This window comes from Thamnophis elegans, chromosome 3, assembly GCF_009769535.1.
Source record: "Thamnophis elegans isolate rThaEle1 chromosome 3, rThaEle1.pri, whole genome shotgun sequence".
Classification (NCBI taxonomy): Eukaryota; Metazoa; Chordata; class Lepidosauria; order Squamata; family Colubridae; genus Thamnophis; species Thamnophis elegans.
This window is the reverse complement of record NC_045543.1, coordinates 135,767,309-135,792,359: the sequence shown is the minus strand read 5'-3', so window position 1 is coordinate 135,792,359 and position 25,051 is coordinate 135,767,309. Positions and strand designations below refer to the sequence as shown.

The window sequence follows — 25,051 nt, the reverse complement described above, 5'->3', positions numbered from 1 at the left end:
GTCAGAGTGCAAATAAATTTCCCAATAAACTTACAAAGGCTTTAGCAGCTTGACATTCGGTATTCCCTATAGTTTCACTGAACAATAGTTATCTCTGCCTAATGCACAGTAATAGAGATAAGAGCTTTGCCTTAAATTATAGTACATTACTCTAAAAATTGTAATTGCTCTGAAATAAATGTATTTATTTCTCTTTAGAGAATGATGATGGGTCAATTGATAGATTCCTTCCATTCAGTTCCAGTATAAAAAAAAATCTTTTATATAATATGTACAAGAAATCATGACACAATTTCTTTCCTTGGTTTAGTTTTTTAACTGGGAATCAATCTGTTTTCCTGATCTATTCTTGTAAAAAAAAAAAAAACCCGCACACATAAAAAGAAGAAGAATTCTCATTATTTAGTGCTTGAAAGTCCGTCGCTACAAGATCACCAACTTGGCATCGCAAAAGCTCAGCTTCCATCTTCAGGAATTTTTTGACGTCACCAAACGGATAAAATAAAAATAAAAAGACTTTTGAAGTCGTAAGACACAAAAAAGAGTAGGGTTTTTCTTTCTTTTCTTTTCCCCTTTTTTCTTTCTTTTCTTAACAAGATATGTACATCAAAAATAGGATAATAAATAACAATAATAATAATATATAAGAGCCGAAAAAGGGCATTGGTTTTTAATGCTATTAGAAAGCTATATAAATGTGCAGAGGTCTTCTTTCTTCTATCACAAAAGACCAACGGAAAGCATAAAAGCGCTTCCAATTTCCAGAAATTTTTATCTGGGAGTCTCTTTCTCTTTTTTTTTAAGTACCTGTAAAACAAAACAAAAAAAAGGAGAGGAAAGAGAATGAATGATGATGTTTTAAATGACGTATAATTGTTCTTTCAAATCAAAAGCTACAACACGGCCAATCCCCGAAAGCCTAAAACGAGCTTCTTATGTACTCCGGAATCTCAAGATGGCTGTGGCAGTTTAACTGAACTTGCCAAGAGCCTCAATTTTCTACAGAAAACCACTTCTCTCATTCTTCTCTTCTCGTTCGGCTGAAAATTAGTCCAACGGAACTCAATGGGCGCGCGCAGAAAGATTGAGCTGTCACTGGCTTAAGTTCCTGTTATTTCTTACAGAAATTGAAAGGAGGGAGGGGGGAAACTGGAAGGGGAGTCCCATCTGCCTCTTGTCTGGCGCAAGAAATGAGGCACTGCCTGCAGATAAATAAGTGGATGAGCAGATAGGCCGCACCGGGGAAATGCTCAAAGGGAATTCTTCAGAATTGGTAGCCATTGTGCCAGACAAACAGGGCCCGTAAACACTGGAGGCTTCAGACTAAATAAGCTTAGTCAAAGGGGTCGGAGTCCATCATACATCATAATGGTATTTTTTCCTCTCTCTCCTCATCTAGGGGCACTGCAATAAAGCATTTCTGGGGATTTGCTCTCATTTTTTAAACTGTTACACCGAACACACTTTTTTTTTAAAAAAAAAAACTTTTAAATAGGGGAAGATGAACCTAGACCTGTTTCTGTTTAGGGTCGGTTTCAAATGCATGGCTGCTAAGCATTCGGAGGAGGATTTTTCTAACCCGGAATTTTGCAGCCGCTCAGAAATATGTTTTTTAATCCCTTGCCCTTCCCCACTACATGGAATTCAAAATATAAGGGAAAAAAGATTTGTTGTGTGCTACCCAAAGTCACTTGTTTGTGAGTTGAGTGGCCATATGAAAGATGGATAGGTGCAGATTAGGGAGATAGGGAGGGAGAGAGGAGGGAGGAAGAAGGGTGTATTAAAAAGGTGTGTGTCTGTGTGAGAGAGAGGGGGGAGGGAGGGAGGGAGGTGGGTGGCCATTTGAGAGATGGAAACATGCAGATTAGGGAGGAAGGGAGGAGGGAGAAGGATGTATTAAAAAGAGGTGTGTTTGAGAGAGAGAGGAGAGAGAGGGAGAGAGGAGAGAGGGAGGGGGAGAGAGGAGAGGGGGGAAGAGGAGAGAGGGAGGGAGGGAAAGAGAGAGGAGAGAGGGAGTGGTAAAGAGAAAGGAGAGAGGAGGGAGGAATGGAGAAGGGTGTATTAAGAGATGTGTGTGTGAGTGAGAGAGGGAGAGGAGAAGAGGGAGAGGGTGGCCATATGAGAGGGAAACATGCAGATTATGAAGGGAAGGAAGAGAGAAGAAGAGAGGTAGAGAGGGAGGGAGAAGGGTGTATTAAAGAGATGTGTGTGAGAGAGAGGGGAGAGATGGAGAGAGGAGAGAGGGAGGGGGAGAGGAGAGGGGGAGGGGGAAGTGGGGAGAGAGGAGAGGGGGAGGGGGAAGTGGAGAGAGGGAGGGAGGGAAAGAGATAGGAGAGAGGGAGGGAGAAAGAGAAAGGAGAAGGAAGGGAGGAATGGAGAAGGTGTATTCCATTCCATTTCCATTTATTGAATTTATAGGCCGCCCAATCCCGAGGACTCCGGGCGGCTTACAGAAATAAGAAATATTAAGAGAGGATTAAACAAATAAGACACACAAATTAAAGAACACAACATGCCCGCAGTCTAAGCGGGCTGGACCTCAATCAAGAGGTTCAACAGCCCCAAGCCTGCCGGAAAGCCAGGTTTTGATAGCTTTTCGGAAGGCATGAGAGTGGGTAGAGTCCATCTCTGGGGGTAGATCATTCCTAGGGCCGGAGCGGCAAACTGAGAAGGCCCTACCCGAGGCGTCGCCAGTGACATTGCCCAGCTGATGGCACCTGAGAAGGCCCATCCTGTGCGATCTACGGTCTTAGGGAGGTATGTGGCAAAAGACAGTCTCGTAGATTTAAAGAGATGTGTGTGGGTGAGAGAGAGAGACGAGGGAGGGAGGAAGGACAAGGGTATATAAAGAGATGTGTGGAGAGAGCAGGGAGAGAGAGAGAAGGGAGGAGAAGGGTGTATAAAGAAATGTGTGGTGTGAGAGCGAGAGGGGGGAGAGATGGAGGAGATGAGAGATGGAAACATGCAGATTTATGAAGGGAGGGGAGAGAGAAAGAAGAGATGTAGAGAGGGAGGGAGAAGGGTGCATTAAAGAAATGTGTGTGAGAGAGTGATATAGCAGTAGACTTATATACCGCTTCATAGGGCTTTCAGCCCTATGAGTGAGAGAGAGAGGAGAGAGGGAGGGAGGGAAGAAAAGAAGAAAAGAGAGTATATATCTATATCATCCCACTACTCCCCCCCTCCCCCTAAGCTTGGACTGTACCTGATTATTTAATTCTTATGCCTCTTCTCCATTGTCCATTTCAACCTCATCTACTTCTGGTGCATCCGCAGCCCGGGACAAGATATCTGCCATCAGTGCCTCCTCCAGTTTCTTTCGTACCTGTTTGCTCGCTCCTCTTGCTTCCTGTTGAACAATGCAAGAAACCATCAGGGAAGGCTTTGGGTTCAAGCGAACATGGAATGCAAAAAACGGTCAGCCAACCAGCCTCAGTACTCTGCCGTGGAAGCACTAAGTGCTAAGACACATCCTTCTCGCTGGGTAAATCACACATAAAGCAATGCTTTACATCTGCAGAAACATTCAGGTAACGGAGAACACCCAACATCAAACACAATGCCTTTCCCAAGGGGAAAACTAGTCCCCTGTTTATTTGAAATTAAAATATACTCTCCCTAACAAAGCAGCTAGAAAGTTTGTGGGGGAGGTGAAGAGAGCAAGAAACTTGATGAACTAGCCTCATCTTTTCAAGAACCATTTTTCCCCCAGGAAAAAATTGACATCATCCAGCAATTATTTTTCTAGAAATTGAAAAGCTCATTTGGCGATCAGCTCGCATTTTTAAGTTTGAGAATTCCCAATGCACCCATTCGAATCTCCGCCGTCTACATAGCCTCTGCAACCTTGGGGAGATTTAGCATAGCTAAGAAAACCACTTTGAAGTTGTGCTACAGGTTTTTTAATAGTACTTTTATTAAAGTTTTCCATTGCAAAGATAAAAACTAATAGAAACCAAGAAAAATATAAAGGAGTAGAAAGAGATAAAGTTAAAAAATACTCTCTCTATATATAGTATTAGATATTAAGGGTATGTAGTATGTATCTGTATCTACTGCATTTATCTCTCTCTCTCTCTCTCCCTCCCTCCCTCCCTCCCTCTCTCTTCCTCTCTCTGTGTGGTGTGTGTATGTGTATGAAAAATGATACATAAACAACTTCCACCTTCATCATGACAAATAAAAACAATTGCAATAACTTATTATGTTCTCTAATACCACAACAAAATAAAGGTAAAGGTTCCCCTTGCACATATGTGTTAGTTGTTCCCGACTCTAGGGGCGATACTCATCCCGTTTCAAAGCCAAAGAGCCAGCACTGTCCAAAGATGTCTCCATGGTATGTGGCTGAATGACTAAATGCCAAAGGCACACGGAACGCGTTACCTTCCCACCAAAGGTGGTCCCTCTATTTTTCTATTTGCATTTTACATGCTTTCGAACTGCTAGGTTGGCAGAAGTGGGACAAGTAAACGGGAGCTCGCTCCATTATGCGGCGCTAGGGATTGAAACTGTCGAACTGCCAACCTTTCTCATCAACAAGTTCAGTGTCTTAGCACTGAGCCACACTGTCCCTTATCTATTTATTTATCTATTTATTTATACTCTTCAATATAATCTTATCTCATATGTACACAGATTCTAAAAATCTCCTCATTTAACTCTAGTCAAGAAGAATCTATTAACTGTGATAAGAAACAATAATTATATATTGCAACCTTAATCAAATAAACTAGTTTATATTCCTTTCCTTTATTTTTAACACAGTAACATCATTTTCTCTCAAAAATTACAACAAAGGAACATCCTTCCCCGATTAACTATAAATGACTCTTTACAATTCTATTTGTCATAGTCAAAAAAATCCATTAAGAGTTACCAGGAACAACAAAATACAATATACATTTTTAACTTTGACCAAATAACCTCACTTTATATTCCTGCACTTTACTTGATTTGTAAGTGCTCTATCTCTGGAGGCTTTCAAAATTGGACAACCCATTTGTCTGGAATGATATAAGGTCTCTGGCATTAGGTAGGAAGCTTGACTAGAAGACCTCCAATGTCTTTTCCATGCCTATGATTCTATGCATTTCTAAAACTCTGGTTGTTCTCCCAGGCCTTGAGATAGTACAGTTGTGAAGCCTCCTTTAGTTATGCTTGGTTTATTGTTCTTCTGATTGGCTGTTATTTCTTTTTGCATGTATCATTTTTCTTTTTATCCGTAAACTGCCTAGAATTGTCAAAGAGTGAGGTGGTATAAACTGGATAATAAAATAAAATTTTAAAACCCAATATCTATGAAATATTTTATAAAGCAAGGCCTTGAATACCTTTTCAGAACTCATCAAAGATCAGATTCTATAAGAGAAATAAATTATAATTTACCTAATAGAGAGCCTTGAATCAATAAGGCCTACCTCTGACAGCTGCCTATCTGAATTTGGAAGCATGGAACCTAAACCAAGACAGATACCTATATGAGATTCTGCAAGGATGTAATAACTGCTCCATGTTGAGATGAAAAGCAGAAGGAATATCAGTTCTAGTACTGTTCAAATAGGAAAATCTAGATAAATAAAGGAAGTCCACCATGAGGCTATTGGGGCATAGAGTGTGTTCCAGCTCTAAGGCTGCATTACTACTACCATTAGTTTTCTCATCATTCCGATCATTCTCCTCCCATTTATGACTGCATGACTGTAACTTTGTTGTTTGTATCCTTATGATTTATATTGATATTGTTTCCTGATTGCTTATTTGTACCCTATGACTATCATTATGTTGTACCTTATGATTCTTGATGAATGTATCTTGTCTTTCTATGCACACTGAGAGCATCTGCATCAGACAAATTCCTTGTGTGTCCAATCACACTTGGCCAATAAAGAATTTTATTCTATTCTATGGTGAGGTGAACATAAATACAAACAAAATTTAAGAGGGGAGAGGAAGGGAAGGGAAGGAAAAAAGAGAATGGAATGGAAGAGAAGAGGAGAAGAGAAGAGAAGAGAAAAGAAGGGGAGGGAAGGGGAAGGGGAAGGGAAGGAAAAGAAAGCTAAAAGAAAGAATGGAATATGTGAGATTCTCACTTAATATGGTTACATGGTTTTTCAGTTTATAACCATGTAGATTTCCATCTAATGATAGTTTCCAATCCTAGTTAACCAAGGGGGGCAACCTGTACAAGTCTTTGAAAAGTACAAAAAAGATCTCTTGGTTTTATTTTTAAATTAGAGATCAAACGTTAGAGTGGAAAGCTACAAAAAAGGAAGCCATGGAATGGATTTAGATGAATCCACATATCTAAATGTGAGATAATTTAAGTCTTCCCACCCCCCACTGCATTGCAGCTTAAAAGAACTGAATGCTTTTCAAATGCTAATGTTTTTTTTTATCACGGATAAGATATTACTAAGATTTATTTTTTGTGGTTTATTACAAAAAACAACAACTTGGATTATTTGCATGCCGAGACTGTAAATGTATTTGGTAAAAACAAAACAAAAAAAAAGATTAATACATAGAAGTGCTATACGTTGCTGTTTACAGAACTTTATTTTTATCTTCCATATGGCATATTACCCAGAGCCATATTTTAGTAGTGTTTGGGGGCAGAGCATGTCAAAACTGATGAATGAGATTTATTTTTAAGCAACAGCTAGGCAATATAAAGGATATTTCTGTAAAGTATAAAGCTGAGGACTGGATAAAAAAGCTATCCTGTAAGTTTCCCTGAAATAAGACCTCCCTGGATAATAAGCCCAATTAGGCTTTTGAGCACATGTGCTAAAATAAGCCCTCTCCGAAAATAAGTCATCTCCAAAAATAAGCCCTCCCTGAAACTATTGCAACACAGCAGCAGCCATGAGGTGACCACACTTGCCACCTCCTGTAACTGTGGAGAGGGATCTTGGAGTCCTAGTGGAGAACCAATTAAATATGAGCCAGCCGTGTGCAGCAGCTGCCAAAAAAGCCAACACAGTTCTAGGCTGCATAAACAGAGGGATACAATCAAGATCACATGAAGTGTTAATACCACTTTATAATGCCTTGGTAAGGCCACACTGGAATACTGCATTCAGTTTTGGTCACCGTGATGTAGAAAAGATGTGGAGACTCTAGAAAGAGTGCAGGAGAAGAGCAACAAAGATGATTAGGGGACTGGAGCCTAAAACATTTTTAAAAAATGGTTGCTGGAACTGGGTATGTCTAGTTTAAATGGAAAGAAGGACTAGGGGAGACATATAACAGTGTTCCAGTATCTCAGGGGCTGCCACAAAGAAGAGGGAGTCAAACTATTCTCCAAAGCATCAGAAGCAGAACAAGAAGCAATGGATGGAAACTAATCAAGGAGAGAAGCAATGTAGAACTGAGGAGAAATTTCTTGACAGAACAATTAATCAGTGGTGTAGGGTTTCCTGCCTAAGCAGTGGGTTGAACTAGAAGACCTCCAAGGCCCCTTCCAACTCTGTTATTCTATTCTATTCTATTCTATTTCCATTCCACCCCATCCTATCCAAAGGAAACATACTGGTTTCCTCTAAGTAAGAACAGAGTTGCAGATCTTTTGAGGAAGCATCGAAGGAGGAACCCCACAACAGACACCGAGCTACTTTTCTCTCTTATAGATTTTATAAGAATCAGGGATACAGCTTTTAAAAAAACCCAGACAGCAGCCATCTTCCCCTCAATAAATTACTGTCATGTGAAAAAAGCATCATTACAAGTTAAATACTGTAAGAGTTCTGTGCTTGAAGCAAATGATTTCTCCATTAAAGTGTTCAGCTTGATTTCCAGCCCTAATTTCCAGAAGCAGAACTGTGTGGAGAAAAAAAAAAGACCCCCTCTATGCAAATGAATCAACCATTCGTGCCGATATATATTTATATTCATATTCAATATATACTGGGAATCGAATTATTTATTTATCAGCACTATTGCAACATAAATGTAACAAGGCAACATAAAAAAATGGCTTTCTGCCTGGATGGCACAATACATACATACAATACATACTACATACACACACACACACACACACACCACACACACCACACACACACAACACACACAAAATCCCTGGTATGCCCAAAATATGGGAGGGAGCATACTGCTTGCCCTTTCTGTCTATCGGCTCACTCTGGGAGCCATCCAGGCAGAAGTCATTTTTTTTTAATGTTGCCTTGTTACATTTGTGTTGCAATTGCGCTGATAAATAAATAATTCGATTCCCAGTAAGGGTATGGACCAGCATAATTGCAAATATACACATACTATACTATACTATACTATACTATACTATACTATACTATACTATACTATACTATACTATACTATACTATACTATACTATACTAACTATAATTAATATAATAATATACTATACGTATACTTACTATACTATACTATACTATACTATAATATAATATAATATAATATAATATAATAATATACTATGCTATACTATACTATAATATACTATACTATTACTATACTATACTATACTATAATATAATATATATAATATAATATAATATATATAATATATACTATAATATAATATATATAATCATATAATATATATATAATATAATATATAATAATATGGTATGGCAGGCTAGAAATGAGAAGCAGATATGGACTCTCTAACAGCAGGAAAATCTTAATAGCGGAAAAAGGTGGATTTTCTAACTATGGTTTTAGAGTGCCTCTGCTGGCGAATACAGGATGATCGGAAATGCTTTTTTTTTAAAGATCCTTTAGAGAGTTTATTTTATGAGTCGATAGTCTTCTGCTGGAGGCAAAAATAATAGATGTGGGGGAAAGAAACCCATGCTGTGGTAACTATTACATTTATATTACATTGCTCAGGATATGGTAAAGCTCAAAAATGCTTAGCCACAAGTAAGTGGGGAAAGTAAAAAAAGGAACAGAGGGGTGGTAGGATAGCAGAGATCATGCAACTGCATCCTTTTCTTGAGTTGAAATATTTCCAAAAAGTGATCAATCTTTAACAAGTTTCATAACTTATCTTACTGAGATTCATTTAACCCCGGGGAGGTTCCCAATGCCAGCTGGGGAATTCTGGGAGTTTGAAGTCCATACCTATGAAAGTGCCAAGTTTGAAAAACACCGATTTGACCCACCCAACTTTAATTTACAAAAATTAAGTAATTTACACACACACACACACACACCACCCACACAGCAAATTGGCCCATTGTTAGTAGCTGGGAAAAATGGTGATCCAGGACTACTAATCTATTCCTGTGTCAATTGTGTAACTTCACATTGTATTTGTGGTGCAATGCAGGGCTTCTGATCATTTTATATTTTATTTATGTGTGTTGTTTGTTTGTTGGTTGGTTTTGTGTGTTTGTTTAGTTGGTCAGTTAGTTAGTTAGTTAGTTAGTTAGTTCGTTCGTTTCGTTGTTTATTTGTCAGTCATATACAAGATAACAGGAGTAAGAATAAACATGATTATGAATACAGGAAATGGATAGGAATAAATGGGGACAGTAGGACAGGGATGTTAGGCACGCGGGTGCGCTTATGCACGCCCTACTGACCTCTTAGAAATGGGGTGAGGTCAACAGTAGAGAGTTTAAGGTTAAAGTTATGGAGGTTTGAGGATGTAACAACGGAGTCAGGTAGAGCATTCCAGGCATTGACCACTCTGCTGCTGAAGTTGTATTTTCTGCAATCGAGTTCAGGGAGATTAACTTGGGGTTTGTACCTTGTGTGCCCGTGAATTATTGAGGCTGAAGCTGAAGCAGTCATTGACAGGTAGGATGTTCTCATCTATAATTTTGTGTGCTATGCTTAGGTCAGATGGTAGGAGACGAAGTTTTAGGTTGTCCAAGCCCCAAATCCAAGCTTGGTGGCATAATTTTAGAAGTGAAAATAGCACAGTAACAGAGTAGCAAATTTGGTATATCTGTAAACACCAACAGGGTATTTTGAGGTCTGAAAGGCTTATCATCATTACCATACTATCACTATAGTTATTCCACGGTGGACTGAAAAATTGAAACTAACACCTCCAATGCAGAAACCTAACTTGATGCTGCCTGCAGAAGTTCCCCTCCTACAATGTGATATCACAAGTACAAGGATGAGGTCCAAACTTTAGAATGTCTCAGCAGCTGAACCATTAATGATATCACACCTTGGTGTGGATTTGAATCATCAACTACCAGAGAGCAACAGTGGTAGTTGATGATTCAACTTTGGCTGAAAAGCAGAGGTCGCTGGAGGAGGAACAGTTTAAAAACTAAACATGGTGAAACCAGAAAACCTACTAACTAGCAGAAGTGCTATTTCTCCCCAGTTGTTCCATTCTTTTGACACTGTGTCTCTCCATAGAAGATCAAATCATAGGGCTGGAAAGGAAACTGGGGGTCTCCTAGTCCAACCCTCTGCTTCAAGGCCAGAGACCTTACACCATCCCAATCAAATGGTTGTCTAATCTCTCCTTGAAAACTTTGGAGGACCCACAATTCCGGGAGGCAGGCTACTCCAGTAATTGTTCTTACTGTCAAAAAAATTCTCCCTACTTCTAGGTTGTAATTGTCTTTAACAAGCTTCCACCCACTGTGCCAGGAGCCACAGTGGCACAATGGTTAGAATGCAGTACTGCAGGCTACTTCTGCTGACTGCCAGCTGCCTGCAATTTGGTAGTTCGAATCTCACCAGGCTCAAGGTTGACTCAGTCTTCCATCCTTCCGAGGTGGGTAAAATGAGGACTCAAATTGTTGGGGGCAATAGGCTGACTCTGTAAACTGCTTAGGGAGGGCTGTAAAGCACTGTGAAGCAGTATAAAAGACTAAGTGCTATTGATATTGCTATTTCTTACATCAAATCTCATAGAATCATAGGGCTGAAGGGACATTGGAGGTCTTCTTGTCCAGTCCCCTGTTCAAGCAGAAGACTCAATACCATTTCAGACAAATGGTTATCCAATCTCTTCTTAAAAATCTCCAGTGATGGGGCACCCACAACACCAGGAGGCAAGCTATTCCATTGATTAATTGTTCTCACTGTCAGAAAATTTCTCCTTACTTCTAGGTTGGATCTGTCTTGAAGAAGCTTCCACCCATTACTTTTTCTCCTGCCCTCTGGTGCTTTGGAGGATAAGCCAATCTGCCCTTGTCTGTAGCAGCCCCTCAAATACTGGAAAACAGTTATCTTGTGCTTAATCTCTTTCAAATGTTGATAAATCCCCAACTCTAACATCAGAAATACATACATACATACATACATACATACATACATACATGGAGGGAGGGAGGGAGGGAGGGAGGGACAGAGAGAGAATTTGCACTGCAAGCAAATTCAAATCCGTGGCACATCATTACTTCTCTCTGAGGGTTACATATTCATGTGTCTGGCTAGGTCAGGGGTCGGCAACCTTATACACTCAAAGAGCCACAACAGTCCTAACCGGAAGCCTCCTGCTCAATTCTGGAGCCGACTGGAAGTCCGGTTCCCCCACCATAGAGTCTCCTTCTAGCACAGCATCCTTTTTCTTTTTCCTGACGGGCAATAGGGAGCCACAGCAGAGGGATGAAAGAGCCACATGCGGCTCCAGAGTTGTGGGTTGCTGACCCCTGGGCTAGGTTCTGTTTCCATAAGACCTCTGAAGGTTTGCAACCCCCGCTTCTGATTTGGTCTATTTTAAAGGTGAATGAGGCTGCCTGTTTACTTCCAAAATCTTTTTTTTTTTACAGGAAGCTATCTCTTTCCATATCAGATTGTAATTATTTTTTGTTAAAACGCCTGAGTGAAATTCCTACCCTTTTCTTTCTTCGCTTTGCAAAAAATATCAAATATCCAACATTTGGGGGAGTGGGCATTTTATTGCTCAGCTTTCGCCTAACAAACACCATGCTTGTTTACCCAAAGCCCAGCATCTCACAATTTGAAAACTTCAAAGGCTAGTATTTAAACAGGCACTTAAGAATAATCTCAACCCCGAGATTAATAAATATCTGAAGTCCGGGTATCGGTATTTTGAAAAGAGAGGGAAACGGAGCTAAAGAAGCTAACCATTCTTAAAGGAGCACATTTCTTGCAGCAATTACCACGAGATCAGCAGGAAATCAATCACAGATAGCAGTAATAAAAGATGATCTGAGTCTTAAAAGCTAGAGGTAAATGGAGCATTTAAAAAGAAAAACGCAAGCATAATCAAATTGGACTTGGAGGTGCAAGATTGGGAATATGCCCTCTCATAACTCCTAAGGCATGCTCTGCTGATTTACTTCTTTGTTTATGAGCCATCCTGAAGTGAACGTTGTGTCAGCAAAAGCTGGGAAGGAAGGAAGGAAGGAAGGAAGGAAGGAAGGAAGGAAGGAAGGAAGGAAGGAAGGAAGGAAGGAAGATGAAGGAAGGAAGAATAGAGAAAAAGGAAGGAAGGAAGGAAGGGAAGGAAGGAAGGAAGGAGAATGAAGGAAGGAATAGAGAAAGAGAGAGGAAGGAAGGTGGCAGGAGGGAAAGGGAAGGAAGAGAGAAAGAGAGGGAGGGAGGGAAGAGAGAGAGGGAGAGAGGAAGGAAGGAAGGGAAGGAAGGAAGAGAGAAAGAGAGGGTGGAAGGAAGGGGAAAGAGAGGGAGGTAGCAGGAGAGAGGGAGGGAGGAAGGAAGGGAAGGGAAGGAAGGAGGATGAAGGAAGGAAGAATAGAGAAAAAAGGGTGGAAGGAGGGAAGGTGGCAGGAGGGGGGAAGGAAGAAAGAGAGAAAGAGAGGGGGGAAGGAAGGAAAGGGGAAAGAGAGGGAGGTAGCAAGAGAGAAGAAGGGAAAAAGGGAGAGAGGAAGGAAGGAAGGAAGGAAAGGAGGGAGGGAGGGAGGGAGGGAAGGAAGGAAGGAAGGAAGAGAGAAAGAAAGGACGGAAGGAAGGGGAAAGAGAGGGAGGTAGCAGGAGAGAGGGAGGGAGAGAGGAAGGAAGAGAAGGGAAGGAAAGGAAAGGGAAGGGAAGGAAGGAGGATGAAGGAAGGAAGAATAGAGAAAAAGGGAGGAAGGAGGTAAGGTGGCAGGAGGGAGGGGGAAGGAAGAAAGAGAGACAGAGAGGAAGGGAGGAAGGGAAGGAAGGGGAAAGAGAGGGAGGTAACAGGAGAGAGGGAATGTTGACTTTGTAGATCTCCAAAAAGAGCCCAGCATGTGGCAGGGAACCAGGCCTGTGAAGGACTCACCTAATGTCTTCATCCGTAACAATGAAGGCTTTGCAGAGAGGCTGCGACGTGTTTAACCACACCGCTGGGTTTTTTTCCACGGCGGCCGAGAGCTGTCCTGTGATGGGCGCTGAACTCGTGTGCAATGCGCTGGCCACCGCCGACAAAAGGGTGTCGTCACTGTTCCCGGGGCCCACTCCTAGAGAGCGAATGCAAAAGTGGCTCATTAAAACACGGCATATTCAGAGGGCCGGATTCGCAATAAAAAATGCCCAATAAGATCTCGGTCCCCAAGACAACGCTTAGCGTGAGCTCCGTTTGTTAACAAGCAAATTCTCCCTATAATTAGGGGAGGGCTGCAGGGGGTTCGCAGGGGGTTTGGGAGAACCTCTAGCTAAGATTCTGTGCAGTTCAGAGAGCCCCGAAATCCCACTCCTGGCTGGCCCCACCCACCCCACTCCTCCCAGAAGTCCCCACACGGCTCATTTTGGATGCAGGTAAATGCAGGATGCACATGGATGCTCACGGAGGGCAGAAAATGGGCCTACCGGAAGTTCAGGAAGGGCGGAAATGGGCCTGTTTCCAGCCGGCAGAGGGCCTCCGGAGCCCGGGGAGGCCGTTTTCACCCTCCCAGAGGCTCAAGGAAAGCCTCCGGAGCCTGGGGAGGGCAAAAACGTCACCCCTATTGTGGTGCAGGAGGCCAACTAGGCCACGCCCACCCAGCAACCAGGCAGAGAACTCCTTGCTAAAATTTTGAAGCCCACCCTTGCCTGTAATTGATATAATGCAGGTAGTCCTCGACTTACAAGCCCAGGGAAATCCAACATTTCTGTCACTCAGTGAGACAGGTGTTCAGTGAGTTTTGCCCCATTTTACGACCATTCTTGTCACCGTTGTTAAGTGAAATCACTGCAGTTGTTAAAGTAGTAACATGGTTGATAAGTGAATCTGGCTTCCCTCACTGACTTTGCTTTTTTAAAAGGTGATCACATGACACCACCCCCCCAGGACACTGCAACCGTCATATATACTTATAAAGTATATACTTATAAAGTATACTTATAAAGCCCTTCATGGTATTGGACCTGATAAAGCCCTTCATGGTATTGGATCATGGTAAAGTATACTTATAAAGCCCTTCATCAGGGGTGGGTTTCAACCGGTTCGCGGCGGTCCCTGCGAACCAGTTGGTCGCCGAACCCAGAAGTAAGTAACTTCCGGGAACGGCGAAGGGCGCGCCCGCCCGCCCGCGGTCCTTACCCGGTTTTGACGAGTTCTGCGCTTCCACGCATGCGCAGGACGCATACAGCGCCTGCGCGATCGTCCAGGAGCAGCTGGAGTGTCGCGCAGACGCTAGTACACATGCGTGCACCACGCACGTGCACGAGGACGCCGCCGGCCCTGTTCCAACCGAACCGGTTGGAACGGGGCGAGAAACCCATCCCTGCCCTTCATGGTATTGGACCTAGGTACTTGAGAGACCGCCTGCTGCCAATTACCTCCAACAGACCGATTAGATCCCACAGATTAGGCCTCCTCCGAATTCCATCCACTGGCCAATGCCGACTGGCGACCACCCGGAGGAGGGCCTTCTCTGTGGCTGCTCCAGCCCTTTGGAACGAGCTCCCCGTGGAGATTCGGACCCTCACCACCCTCCAGGCTTTCCGCAAAGCCCTTAAAACCTGGCTGTTCCGACAGGCCTGGGGCTGATGAGTTCTTGTCCCCACTCGAATGGTGTGGCTGTTGATTGTTTTTAAATTGTGGTATTGTTTTGTCCATGTCCCTTTTTTTCCTATTTGTATCCCCTCACCCCACTGACTTGGTTGTGAGCCGCCCTGAGTCCCTTCTGGGAATAGGGCGGCATAGAAATATAATAAATTCAATTCAATTCAATTCATAAATGTGAGTCAGATATCTAGCATTCACATGTAAATCACATGACCATTGGGGATGCTTGCCAGAAGGGCCTAAAAGGTGGATCACTGCTCCCGGGACACTCGCTGCAACCGTCACAAATGTGACCCAATTGCCAAGCGTCTGGATTTTCATCATGTGACCACGGGGATGCTGCAATGGTCATAAGTGTGAAAAATGGTCATAAGTCACTTTTTTCAGAGGTGTTGTAACTGCGAGCGGTCACTAAATGGACTGTTGTAGATTGAGGACTCCCTGCAGTCTTTTAGAACAGTGTTTTTCAAATTCAGCAACTTCAACTCCCAGCATTTCCCGGCTGGGATGCGTAAACCGACTTCCTGCACTTCAGTTCATGGATTACCACTAAATCCATCCGCTCAAAGGGATCTATCAGGGGTGAAATGCTACCAGTTCGGGCTGGTTCGCCCGAACCGGTAGTAAAAAATGCTACTGGTTCACAGAACTGGTAGTAAAAAATATTTTTAAAAGGTTTTTTAAAAAGTTCCAACGATCGCACAGCCAAAAATGCAAAGGGGGGGGGAGGTTATGAGAAAGAAAGAAAGAAAGAAAGAAGAAAGAAAGAAAGAAAGAAAGAAAGAAAGAAAGAAAGAAAAGAAAGAAGAAAGAAAGAAAGAAAGAAAGAAAGAAGAAAAGAAAAAGAGAGAGAGAGACAGACAGAAACAGAGAGAGAGAGAGAGAGAGAGAGAGAGAGAGAGAGAGAGAGAGAGAAATAAGGGAGAAAGAAAGAAAAAGAAAGGGAGGGAGGGAAGGAGGGGAAAAGGAGAGAGAGGTAGGACTACAAACCTGGCACTAGAAGCAGCTTCAGAGGATAATCCAAAGCTGGAAGGGACCGGGAGGTCATCTAGTCCAACCCTGCTCCAGTAGGATATTGTTAAAGTGAGATTCTGTCTTTTGATCCCCCAGTTACATGACTACACAGTCACAGACCCCCCCACCAAGCCATGCCCACAGAACTGATAGTAAAAAAAATGTAGATTTCACCACTGGATCCATTAAAACCTCAACATTACCTTGAAGGCCTTTAGGAAGCTCCATGGATTTAATGATTTGCTCACTGACATCTGACGCACTTAAGCCTTGAAGCCTCTTCTCCCAGAAAAGCTAAAAAAGATTTTTAAAAAACAACAACTATGATTAATGGACACCGTAATTATTCCTTAATATATATGCACACAGCCATACAAGTAGCCCTTTGGCTTAAAACCAGGATAGGGATCAGAAAAATCTGAAAGTGACTTGATTGATAAGTGAAGTGTCATGTGACCACATCTCTTTTTATGGTTCTTTTTTTTTGCCACAGTCGTTAAGCAAGCTGATTGGGAACATTAAGGGAGACATCACATGATCACGGCTTGCAACTTTGCCTGCCGGCTTCCCCATTGACTTTGTCAGAAGCCGGCGGGGACAATCACAAATGACAATCACCTTGATTGCAGGGATGCATTCCTACCATGTGTCCCCTAAAATAAGACCCACCCCAACAAGAAGCTGTATCGCGTTTTTGAATGCATATGCTCAAATTAAGCCCTACCCCCCAAATTTGCCCTAATTAAGACCCCGGATCAATCCGGAGTTCTGTTATCAGCTGCAGAGGGCTTTCCAGAAGGCACTAATGGCAAAATTGAGGCCAGGGGTGACACATGCGAGAAGTGGGCCGGCAGCTGGCTCCTACTGGGGAGGGGCTCTCGATGCTACCGCCAAGAGGTGGGTCAATAATTTGACCCCTCCGCTGTTACAATATGTAATATTAGATACATTGACCCCTTACTATAGTCTTCTGTTATGGAATAACTAAGAGGAATAACTCTGGTTTGAGTTCTAACCTTTGTCCGGTCATTTCTTCCAGCCACATCTGGACATTTTGCCCCCCAAAAATCACTTTTTTACATGTCCACCACATGTGGTAGTAAGTAAGAATGGTATATGCCCAACAATGGAAAAGTCAGGGTGTACCGTCAGAGAGGGAATTAATAAATAAAATATTTCTATGTGCAGAAATGGACAAGTTGACACTAGAAATTAAAAACAAAGGAGGATCAGAATAAAACGATATATGGGATAGATTTTGTTGGAAATGAGAGGTGGAAGTTGGAACAAAAAGTAATTCAGATTTGTGAATATGGAAAGTAATGCAATGTACGTAATATATGTAAACACAAATGAGTATATTGACTAGAATATATTTATATGTATAATTAGTAATTCATCATAAGACAATGTATGATAATATTTGTATAGTTTTGGTTATACACTTTAATATGTAGGGTGGAGATAATGCCAGGATGGTTGCACTGTGACCGATATTATAATAAGAAATGAATAAATAAATTTACTAAATAATATTATTAATAATAATAAGTCAATGGTATTTGTGATGCATTTTTGAATGTGCAGTTGACTGAGTTTCTTGTTTAATGAATAAAATAATAATAACAATAACAATCATCATCATCATCATCATCATCATCATCTTATATTTTAAGAAGGTACTTGGTTGATACCTAGGATTCTGGCAAACCATTAGCATGAATGTTCAGTTGGCTGAGTTTCATGTTTAATGAATAAAGTATATAATAATAATAATAATAATAATAAGAAGAAGAAGAAGAAGAAGAAGAAGAAGAAGAAGAAGTAGTAGTAGTAGTAGTAGTAGAGTAGTAGTAGTAGTAGTAGTAGTAGTAGTAGTAGTAAAAGTAGAAGTAGAAATAGAAATAGAAATAGAAATAGAAATAGAAATAGTAGTAGTAGTTGGCTGAGTTTCATGTTTAATGAATGCTGTGATGGTCATAAGGATGAGGACCGATAATAAGTCAGATTTTTTTCAATATCATTGTTAAGTTCGGTCCCTGAATGAATAGTTGCAGGTTGAGGACCACCTATATATAAAAATACTACAAATTGCTGTCTCGTGCACAGGTTGAAAGGAGACCTCTACAAACACCACCCAACCATCTAAAAAGTTCCCATTTTTCCATGGTATTCCAGAAAAATGGGACACGGTGGCTCAGTGGCTAAGACGCTGAGCGTTTCAATCAGAAAGGTCAGCAGTTCAAATCCCTAGTGCCGCGTAATGGAGTGAGCTCCCATTACTCGTCCGAGTTTCTGCCAACTTGGCATTTCAAAAGCATGTAAAAATGCAAGTAGGAAAAATAGGGACCACCTTTGGTGGGAAGGTAACAGTGTTCTGTGTGCATTCGGCATTTAATCATGCTGGCCACATGACTACAGAGACGACTTTGGACAGCGCTGGCTCTTCGGCTTTGAAATGGAGATGCCCCCTAGAGTTGGGAAGGACTAGCACATATGTCCGAGGGGAACCTTTACCTTTACTTTATTCCAGAAAAAAAGCATTAACATTCCCATTTGGGGAGGCAGACAAAGAAATCAAGGGAATGCTCAGCCGGGCAATTCATTATTTAAACAATCCTTTTTTTTTCTCTCTCTCTCTCCCTATCTGTCATAATTAATCATCCTCCGTTGTTACTTTCCGCTCCCTTTTCCACACTCAAGCTAGCAGGCATCCTTTTCAAAGCAGCCTGCATAGCGCAAAAGCGAGATGCAATGATAAATGCACATTTAGGGATTTTTTAAAAGGTGGTTGGAAAAACCGCAAGCATTAGCAGCCCAGACAGGCCTGGCTAAGAATGGAACCGCAACCCGTGTGGGAGGCAGCAAAAATAAAAAAACCCACCTTCAAAGGTCATTACCGACACTGCTATTTGCATGGCCAAAAAAAATTAAAATCTCACTGCGTCCGTCGACATTTCCACCCCCTCAAATAGCAGCTTCAAAGGAGGCGCTTAGAACCGAGCATGGGAAATAAAGGGTTAACCTACCCAACACACACACACACACACACACACACACACAGCCCTTCCTTCCTGCTGCAAATTTGACATTTAGCTGTCACCTCCAGTCAATGCAAATCATTAGGCTAATAACGCAAATATGAACTTCATGCCCTACAGAGTGGGGTCCCAGGGGGGTTTAAAACTCTGCAACGGGGTTGTCAGAGCAATGCTTGATAAGCCCGATGGGGATTGAAGTCCGGTGAGAGATGACAGTTGGATGAGAATCTGGGTTGGATGGCCTAAAGCCTCAGCAACTTTGTGACTTGTGGACTTCAACTCCCAGAATTCCCCTTCCAGTGATGGACATCCCTATCCTAAAGCACTGTGGACTTTCTTTAAAGAGTGGGTTGGATTGGATTGGATTGGGATGGGATGGGATGGGATGGGATGGGTTGGGTTGGGTTGGGTTGGGTTGGGTTGGGTTGGGTTGGGATGGGATGGGATGGGATGGGATGGAATGGAATGGAATAGAATAGGGAATGGGAATGGGAATGGGAATGGGAATGGGAATGGGAATGGGAATGGGAATGGGAAGAGAAGAGAAGAGAAGAGAAGAGAAGAGAAGAGAAGAGAAGAGAAGAGAAGAGAAGAGCTTTATTGGCCAAGTGTGATTGGACACACAAAAAATTTGTCTCCGGTTCATAAACTCTCAGTCTAGTTCTTTAGTTTGGGTTTAATGCATTGTAGGAACATAGGCATATCTCTATAAACCATGCTTAAAGAAGCTACGTCTGCTGCATGAATCCAGCCAAACTGTGATGCAGAACAAATCTGCCCCAGATCATTCATAGCAGTGAGATCTTAACCTGATAACCTATTGCTTTTCAATGTCTTAGCACAGTGATGGCTAACCTTTTTATTGTCATGTGCAGAAAACGTGTGCACGTGTAACACTGCGTGCGAGAGCACACCCATAATGCAATGCACACGCGACCACTCCCACCCCCATACACTCCGTCCCTGCGCTGCTATCATGTCACCCCTAGTTCTTCTTTTCTCTAGACTAGCCATACCCAATTCCTCCAACTATTCTTCATATGTTTTAGTCTCCGGGCCTTTAATCACTTTAGTTGCACTTTTCTGCACTTTTCCCAAAGTCTCAACATCTTTTCTGTAATGTGGTAACCAAAACGGGATGCAGGATTCCAGGTGTGGTCTTACTAAGGCTTTATAAAGAGATTCTAATACTTCATGTGATTTTGATTCTATGCCCTTGTTTATACAACCAAGGGTTGCATTAGCTTTCTTTAGCCACTTTTGATACTCTGCGCCCCACTCTAGTCTCAAATGAAAATCTTTGAACTATGTACAAATTCAGCATTCCTCTGCAGACAATCAACAACTAACAACATTGTTACGGCATTGACAACCAGTATTTGCGTCCACAACTGTGATCATGTCCTCAGTCACATAATCAAAATTTCAGGTGCTTGGCAACCAGCTCATATTTACAATGGTTGCAGTGTCCTGGGGTTATGTCAGGTGTGGGATACAGCCGGTTCACACCGGTTTGGGTGAACCGGTAGCTCGACAATCAGGTGGGCCCCGCCCACACCTGCGTTTTACTTACCTATATCCTCTTAGCTGATTTGCGCGGCAGAGCAGATTGCTGTTTCTCAGCTGTGTTACTCCCCAGAAGTAACGTGGAAGGTTAAGTTTTGTTAAAACTGCACAAGCACACAATGCGCATCAGGTGCGGGCACACACAGAGCACTCGCGCATGAAGTACACGATCACCGAACCGGTTGTTTAACCAGCAGGATCCCACCACTGGATCATGTGTTTATCATTTCCTCACCACCTTCCAACAAGCAAGGTCAATGGGGGAAGCACGATTTGCTTAACAACTGCAGTGATTTGCTTAACAACCATGCCCCCCCTCAAAAAAAAGGTTGAAAAAAAATCTGGTAGAACTCACTTAACAACTGCCTTGCTTATCAATGGAAATTCTGATCCCAAGCGCTGTTATAAGTCAAGGACTTATAAGTAACTGTGTTGTTCATTAAAGTAGCTTCCTTTTTCAGCTAACTACAGGTAGCCCTCAACTTACGACCACAACTAAATGTATGTTGCTGAGTGATAAATGTGTTAAGTGAGTTTTGCCTCATTTTACGATTTTTCTGCCATGTTTGTTAAGTGAATCATTTAACAGTTGTTAAATAGGTAACACGGTTGTTAAGGGAATCTGGTTTCCCTCTTGACTTTTCTTGTCAGAAGGTCGCAAAAGGGGATCACGGGACCCTGGGACCACTTCAACCATCATAAATGTGAATCCATTGCCAAGCATCCAAATGCAAATGAAGTGACCATGGGGATGCTGCAAGAGTCATAACTATGAAAAAATGGCCATAAGCAGGAGTGGGCTGCTACAGGTTCGTTTGGGTTTGGGAGAACCCATAGCTAATGTTATGGCTGGTTCAGAGAACCTTCAAATCCCACCCCTGGCTGGCCATGCCCACCCCTTCCCTCCCCTCCTCCCCACCCCTCCCCACCCCGGAGTCTCCACGTGACCCGTTTTGGATGCGAAGTGCAGGGCCCACACGGAGGCTCAAGGAGGGGAAGGAACAGGCCTCCCAGAAAGCCTCCAGAGCCTGGTGGAGGTAGTTTTCACACTCCCGGAGGATCAAAGAAAGCCTCCGGAGCCTGGGGAAGGCAAAAATACCCCCCAACCACTGTGTTGCAGGAGGCCAACAAGGCCATGCCCACCATGGCCACGCCTACCCCGAAACCGAGCAGAGAACCCGTTGCTGAAATTTTTGAAGCCCAACCCTGGTCGTAAGTCACTTTTTTCAGTGCCGTTGCAACTCCAAACAGTCGCTAAGAGAACTGTTGTATGCCGAGGACTATCCCTACATAAGCTTGGGGGAAAAATTGTGGCTGCATTAAGGAACTGATTACACAGTGCTTGAAACAGCTACACATTTGTTCTAAGTTTGCTTAAAAGCCAGGGGGAAAAAATAGGCAAACTTTAAGGAACAGCCGAAGCTCTATATTCACGCGAGACCTTCTTCCAAATTGTTTTGAACTATATGCAGCCCTCGTAATTATTCAGCCTACATTAATTGCTCATTAGGAAAAGGACAATACGTTTCTAATCCCATTGCGTTTAGCTGAAGCAGGAACACAAGCGATACTAGTATTTTCATTTGCCATTTGCATGATTACTGGAAGGACTTTATAAAATGCTCTCATTTGTTAGTTTTAAATCAATTTAGGATACAATTATGTCAAATGTTATGTGATCCCCGAAGGGCACGCCTGGATTGATAATGTGACGGATGAGATTTGTATGTTAATGTAATTGCTTGCCTGCAATGCTCCCTGTGCAAATCATTAATACTTCATTGTCCAATTAACATCAATTTTAAGTCAATCATGATACAAACCGCTTGGGTCACGAAGCTTCACTCACTATTTACACATTTAGCACAACTTAATTATTTTGTTGCCGGTTTTCCTTTGTCTTAAAGTTCAATTGTTTGCTATTCCAATAAAAAATAAAAAATAGAAATGGTGCCAGCTGGAAGAGCGGGAAAACAAATGACTTATTTGGTTGCACAAGTTAGTTGGCTAGCAAGATCAGTTGCTTAAATGGGAATGCCTGAAGTGACCTTATAGCAGGTTGAATTGTTTGTTCACGCAGGTTGGGATCCTATGTAAATGACAGTAGAGGGGATTCTGGCTGAATGCTGAAGAATACGTCCTTCCAGTAGTCATGCACAAATAAGACGCGCCTTTTTCCCTCAAAAAAGAGGCTGAAAATCTGGGTGCATTTTATACAGTGAATGCAGCATTTTTGGCCTCCTGTAACCCCGTCCCCTTTGCAAAAATGGCCATGCATAGCCTTTAAGAAGTTTCCAGAGTGCTCCTGGAGGCTGGGGAGGGAAGAAATGAGCAAAAAACGGGCTGTTTTTGCTCATTTTTGTTCCCCAGCCTCCAGGAGCATTCTATAAGCCTCCTAAAGGCTATTCATGCCCTTTTTTAAAACAAAAAACAGCCCCATTTTTGGGAGGTCTGCAGAATGCAAAACCTTTTTTTAAAAATTTGCCTCTTCAAAATCTTGGTGAGTCTAATACTCTGGTGCATCTTATACTCGCAAAAATACAGTAATTGAGGGCGGTAGGAATCTTCCACCGTTATGAGAAGCTAGGCAAGCATTACAAAAAATACTTTCATTTGGATCCTAGTATTGAGAGCTAGTAGGATGGGTTTCCTATTTCTGTGATTTCATCTTGCCTGCCACTATGTTCTGACCTAGGCTTCTCCAAAAAGCACGAGACAGAATCCTGGTCCTGAAAAAAACTCTTTTATTAAACGCATGTGAATAAGTAATATTTATGACAACAGACCTTATCTATCTTGGAAAGCTGCCACGTAAATATTTTCCAAATGAGGTGCTGTGCAAGGAAACACTTGGCACAGAGTCTCTGAGATTCACGGACAGATATTCACACTCCTGAAATGAATCTAACAGCCGAATGAACAAATTGTTTCCTGGAAAAGCCCACTCCCCTTTTGCTCCTCTTTTATTTCCTATGGGAGAGGCCAATCACCTTCCACCTGTGACTTTACTCCCAAGTTGACCCTGATTTCTTAGCTGTTCTTTTCTTCTGGCAGCTCTGCGCATGCGCACACTGGGTACAGGCTCCAGCTGTTCCTCTGACTCACTGCTGTCTAGCTCCGAAGGCAGCTGAGAACTGCCAGGCGGCCTTGGCCCCATCTCTGCCTCCGACGCAGAGCCCTCGTCCGAGCCTTCCCCAGCCTCCAGGACTGGCCCATCTTCCTCCCCAACCTCCTCCTATCCGATTCTGCTACCAACTCCACTGGCCACTGGTGGGCCACAACACACCAGTCTTCCTTGGTCTTCTTGCCCAATCTGGTTCTTTCCAAATCTACTAAACTTCCATTCTCATCACTAGCTAACATCAATGAATGAATGAATGAATGACTCAATCAATCAAACAATCAATCAATCTATCTATCTATGAAATATTGAAAGTCCTACATATCTGGAAGACCATAGGTTGAAAAAAATATATGTCACACAGACTTTTCTGTTTGGTCTTTACTGGGGGATACGCTGTGAAAAAGCTCCTAAACTTTCAGCAGACAAAGCATGTAGTCTGCAAAGGAGCTATTTAAATCATCTCTTTCTCACAGAAATTAGGGGAGCTGGAAAAAAATCAGTAATTCTGCAAGGAGGAAAACTTGGGAGCACTTGCCCAGAATCAGGACTGAACAGAAAGCCAATGAACAGGTTTTTCATCCCAGAGGCGAAGAAACTCATGCTACAACTTTGCTCTTAAAAGGCAAAGCATATAAAGTCCTGAGGGTGTTGGGAGAATTCAGCCAAGCCTAGCTTAACCTGCAGCATTCTCTACCTATAAGTTTTTCTCCATCTTTGTTCCACCACACTCATACAGATAGTCCTCTCGACTTACAGACACCATTGGGACCAGAATTTCTGTGGTTAAGCAAGGTGGTTGTTAAGTGAATCATTCCCAATTGTGCTACCTTTTTGCAACATTTGTTAAGTGAATCACAGCAGTTGTTAAGGGAGTCATGTGGTCTTTAAGCAAATCAGGCTTCCTCCATTAATTTTGCGTGTTGGAAGCCAGTTGGCAAGATTGCAAAAGCAATTGGAAATATGGAATAGCAGAGTTGGAACGGACCTTGGAGGTCTTCTAGTCCAACTCCCTGCTCAAGCAGGAGACCCTATACCTGTGATGGTGAAACTATGGCACGCCTGCCATAGGTGACATGCAGAGTCCTCTCTGTGAGCACACCAGCTGTTGCCCCAGCCTAGCTCCACCGCACATGCGTGCATGCCTCCCACCAGCCAGCTGGTCTTTGGGTCTCTGCTGCGCATGCGCAAGGGTGGGATATGTGCAGGACATGTGTGTCCCGCATAAGATGGCGGGGAGAAAGCGACAGAGAGATAGAAAGACAGAGAGAAAGATTATAGCTAGTTAGCTAAAGGATGGATGGATGGATGGATGGATGGATGGATATGATAGATAGATAGATAGATAGATAGATAGATAGATAGATAGATAGATAGATAGATAGATAGATAGATAGATAGATAGACAGACAGA

The 25,051-nt window shown here is 42.5% G+C and overlaps 1 protein-coding gene across 1 annotated transcript in view; it reads right to left on the bottom strand.

Annotated features, from left to right (window-relative positions):
• Positions 1-301: 301 nt before the first annotated feature.
• Positions 302-25,051, bottom strand: part of MBD2 (methyl-CpG binding domain protein 2) — a 65,552-nt gene continuing 40,802 nt past the window's right edge. The window contains 5 exon segments of the mRNA XM_032213642.1: positions 302-807; positions 3,206-3,333; positions 3,336-3,349; positions 13,189-13,366; positions 16,113-16,203. Coding sequence (XP_032069533.1) covers positions 3,221-3,333; positions 3,336-3,349; positions 13,189-13,366; positions 16,113-16,203 — 396 coding nt within the window. The 3' untranslated portion in view covers positions 302-807; positions 3,206-3,220.